This window comes from Etheostoma spectabile, chromosome 6 (genome assembly GCF_008692095.1).
Source record: "Etheostoma spectabile isolate EspeVRDwgs_2016 chromosome 6, UIUC_Espe_1.0, whole genome shotgun sequence".
NCBI classification, from domain to species: Eukaryota; Metazoa; Chordata; class Actinopteri; order Perciformes; family Percidae; genus Etheostoma; species Etheostoma spectabile.
This window is the reverse complement of record NC_045738.1, coordinates 26640858-26644052: the sequence shown is the minus strand read 5'-3', so window position 1 is coordinate 26644052 and position 3195 is coordinate 26640858. Positions and strand designations below refer to the sequence as shown.

The 3195-nt window shown below is 43.3% G+C and overlaps 2 protein-coding genes across 3 annotated transcripts in view; one reads left to right on the top strand and one right to left on the bottom strand.

The window, feature by feature from the left end:
- Positions 1 to 3195, bottom strand: part of tcaim (T cell activation inhibitor, mitochondrial) — a 31217-nt gene that overhangs the window by 10514 nt on the left and 17508 nt on the right. The window lies entirely within an intron of this gene.
- Positions 1 to 3195, top strand: part of cnot10 (CCR4-NOT transcription complex, subunit 10) — a gene marked incomplete at its 3' end in the record, with an annotated part of 15165 nt that overhangs the window by 11168 nt on the left and 802 nt on the right. The window contains 6 exon segments of one of the 2 annotated variants that reach the window (XM_032517539.1): positions 689 to 769; positions 862 to 975; positions 1071 to 1201; positions 1285 to 1317; positions 1793 to 1917; positions 3087 to 3162. In XM_032517539.1, coding sequence (XP_032373430.1) covers positions 689 to 769; positions 862 to 975; positions 1071 to 1201; positions 1285 to 1317; positions 1793 to 1917; positions 3087 to 3162 — 560 coding nt within the window. 2 annotated transcript variants of the gene reach the window in all.

The following is a 3195-nucleotide window of genomic DNA, read 5'->3' as shown; positions in this document are numbered from 1 at the left end:
ACACACACACACACACACACCAGATAATAAAGTAGTACTGCAAAGGAAAGAGCAGCATATGATATCCTCTGAAATGTTAATAATTCCTGGCTGACCGTGCTTCAAAGTTGTAGATGGAACCGGAGTGAATATGGGTTTTAAAGCACCTCTGCATCAGGGTGTAATACATTACAGTATGTAGAACTCCTAAAGTGTATGATATTGAGTTTGTGTACAGATGACCAGTGTGCAGCAGTCAGCACTGTACTGTGTCATAATCTTTTCACCCTTTTAGAACAATAAACAACTCAAACTAAGGCAGAAAATATAAAAACTATGGGAGTCTATGGAATTGTTTTTAAAATGTAGTGTAGTATGTGATGTGTTCTGGTAGCATTAAACTGTAGGAAAGGTGTCAGATCATGCTTGTCTTATAATATATCCACATTTGTGCAAAAAAAATAAAACAATCCATAGATTAGTCACCTATGAGAAGAATCGGTAGTTGCAGCCCTACAGCATACATGGTGGTATTGCTGAGCAAATGTTAAACAATTGGTCTCAATTATTGGGCCCAGCATAATGATATTGTGATATTTCCTGTGTGCCGCCTGATCATTTGTCAATAATTTGGCTGACCTATTGGACCGTGCTGGAGGTTTGATGGTGGCTCAGCAGAGTGGACATGTGTTGTGATGATGTGTTGCAGTGGGAAAGGTCCGGAGGCTGATAAGTTCCTGTCTGCAGCTCCATCGTCTCCTCTCAGGAAACAGGAGGTGGAAAATCTCAGGTAATAATCCCACTTCTCTCCTCCTCTGCCATTATTCAGCAGCATTGAATGAGCTGCACAGATGTCAGTAATGTCAACTGTTTGGTGTGCAGGTGCTCCATCCTGGCCTGCAGTGCCTATGTGGCCTTGGCACTGGGAGACAACCTGATGGCTCTTAACCACGCTGAGAAACTGCTGCATCAAACCAAGGTGTCAGGATCCCTCAAGTAAGTGTTTCTTCCAGCCTGCTCTGTGTTAGTGCTGCATGTCCTTCCACACTTTGACTCACTCAGCTGTCCGTCTCTGCTGGCTGGCTGATCAGGTTCCTGGGTCACCTCTATGCTGCTGAAGCCCTCATCTCATTGGACAGGATCTCTGATGCTATCGCTCACCTCAACCCGGAGAATGTCAGCGACGTGTCAATGGGAGTGCTGACGAGCGAGCAGGACCAAGGTCTGTGGCTTCTACACATTACTGAACAAAACACACAATTTACAATGGCAATGTTGCTTGATGTTGGTTTGTTTTGTCAACAGGGTCTGACAAAGGAGATGAGCCTGTCGAGTCCCGTGAGTTTACCTTCTTTAAAATAACTTAGAGAAAACATTGCAATAGTCCACCTTTGTAAAACACTTCTTTAAACCAGGAGATTTAGGCAGCAAAAATTGACATTTAAATGACAAAATGCATCAGAGTCAAAACGGACCAAAAAGTGTGTGTGTGTGTGTGTGTGTGTGGGTGGTGTTGTGGTGTGGTGGTTGGGTGTGGTGTGTGTGTGTGTGTGTGTGGTGTGTGTGTGTGTGTGTGTGTGTTGTGTGTGTGTTGTGTGTGGTGTGTGTGTGTGTGTGTGTGTGTGTGTGTGTGTGTGTGTGTGTGTGTGTGTGTGTGTGTGTGTGTGTGTGTGTGTGTGTGTGTGTGTGTGTGTGTGTGTGTGTGTGTGTGTGTGTGTGTGTGTGTGTGTGTGTGTGTGGTGGTGTGTTGGGGGTTGTGTGTGTGTGTGTGTGTGTGTGTGTGTGTGTGTGTGTGTGTGTGTGTGTGTAGCAGGGAAGCAGACTCCCCTGTGTTACCCCAGCAGTGTGACATCAGCTCGGGCCATGATGCTCTTCAACCTGGGCAGCGCCTACTGTTTGAGGAGCGAATACGATAAGGCTCGCAAGTGCCTGCATCAGGTAACCATGACGACAGCTACTTGACTTCGTGTGTGTGTGTGGGCCAAAAGTTTGGACACACCTTCTCATTCCATTCTCCTTTATTGTAATGACTATTTACATTGTAGATTATCACTGAAGGCATCAAAACTATATATGAACACATGTGGAATTATGTACTTAACAAAAAAGTCATCCATTTTGTTGGTCTGAAAACAAAGGCAAGTTAAGCCCTATTCACAGGGGACTAGTTTTACCCGACACAAAACCCTGAAACACTCTAATTAACATCCAATGCCAACATTGATTTGTCTCCACATGGCAATTATGTTATGATCAAGGTTCTGGAAGTTGTAAGCTGCAGAATCTTCCAGTACAGACATGGTCCCTGTGGTGGATGGCTCTCACACACCAGTGGAACATAAACCTTATTCACACAGGACTAGTTTTACCTGGGGACCTGTAGTAAGAATTACACAGGTTGTCTGTGATCTTAATCCCGTGTCAATCTGCATGTCTGGAATATGTCAAGTAAAAATTCCACTGCAAATGACCTACCACATTTCACCAGACACAGAGATCATGTGATACTATTATTCCTGTGTGAATCTGCATCTCTGATTCAGGGTCGTTTTGGCTGCGTTGGTTATTATAAACGAGTTTTGACAGAGCCTTGACATCATATGTGGGAGATAATGTCAGTAAATTTGAGAAAAATACAGACTTCACTTCCTGTGTGAATGCGCCGCAAGAAAGCCAGACATCGGGGCATGATTTCTAAATCACATGTGGGACTAGTTTTTGAGGTTTGGCTGCTTATCACCGTGGTCAGCAGTGAGATTACGGTTCTTAAGATAAGAACATGCAGACATTATTAGATTGTTTAAATGTGCTTACTCTGTTTACTTTCAAGCTTCAAGACACAGTAAAACATTATTTCCTGCCATGATAACTTTCCAGGCCAAGGACTAAACATTAGTATGGTTAGATTTGTTTTTAATGGAATTATGTATTATATAACTCTGTGAAAACTGCTTTCCCCTCCATTAAAAAACAAAGCTGCTCTTAAGCATTAAAGTTCATTCTTTATCTCAGGAAAAGTCTGTATTTGAATGAAGTGTTTTGTTGAAAACGTTTTACAGTGAAGTGATAATTCAGTGTTCAACTGTGATGTGTGTTGTCTTCCTCAGGCTGCATCTATGGTCAACACCAAGGAGATTCCACCTGAAGCCATCCTGCTGGGAGTCTACTTGGAGCTACAGAACGGTCAGACCTCCAACACACACACACACACACACA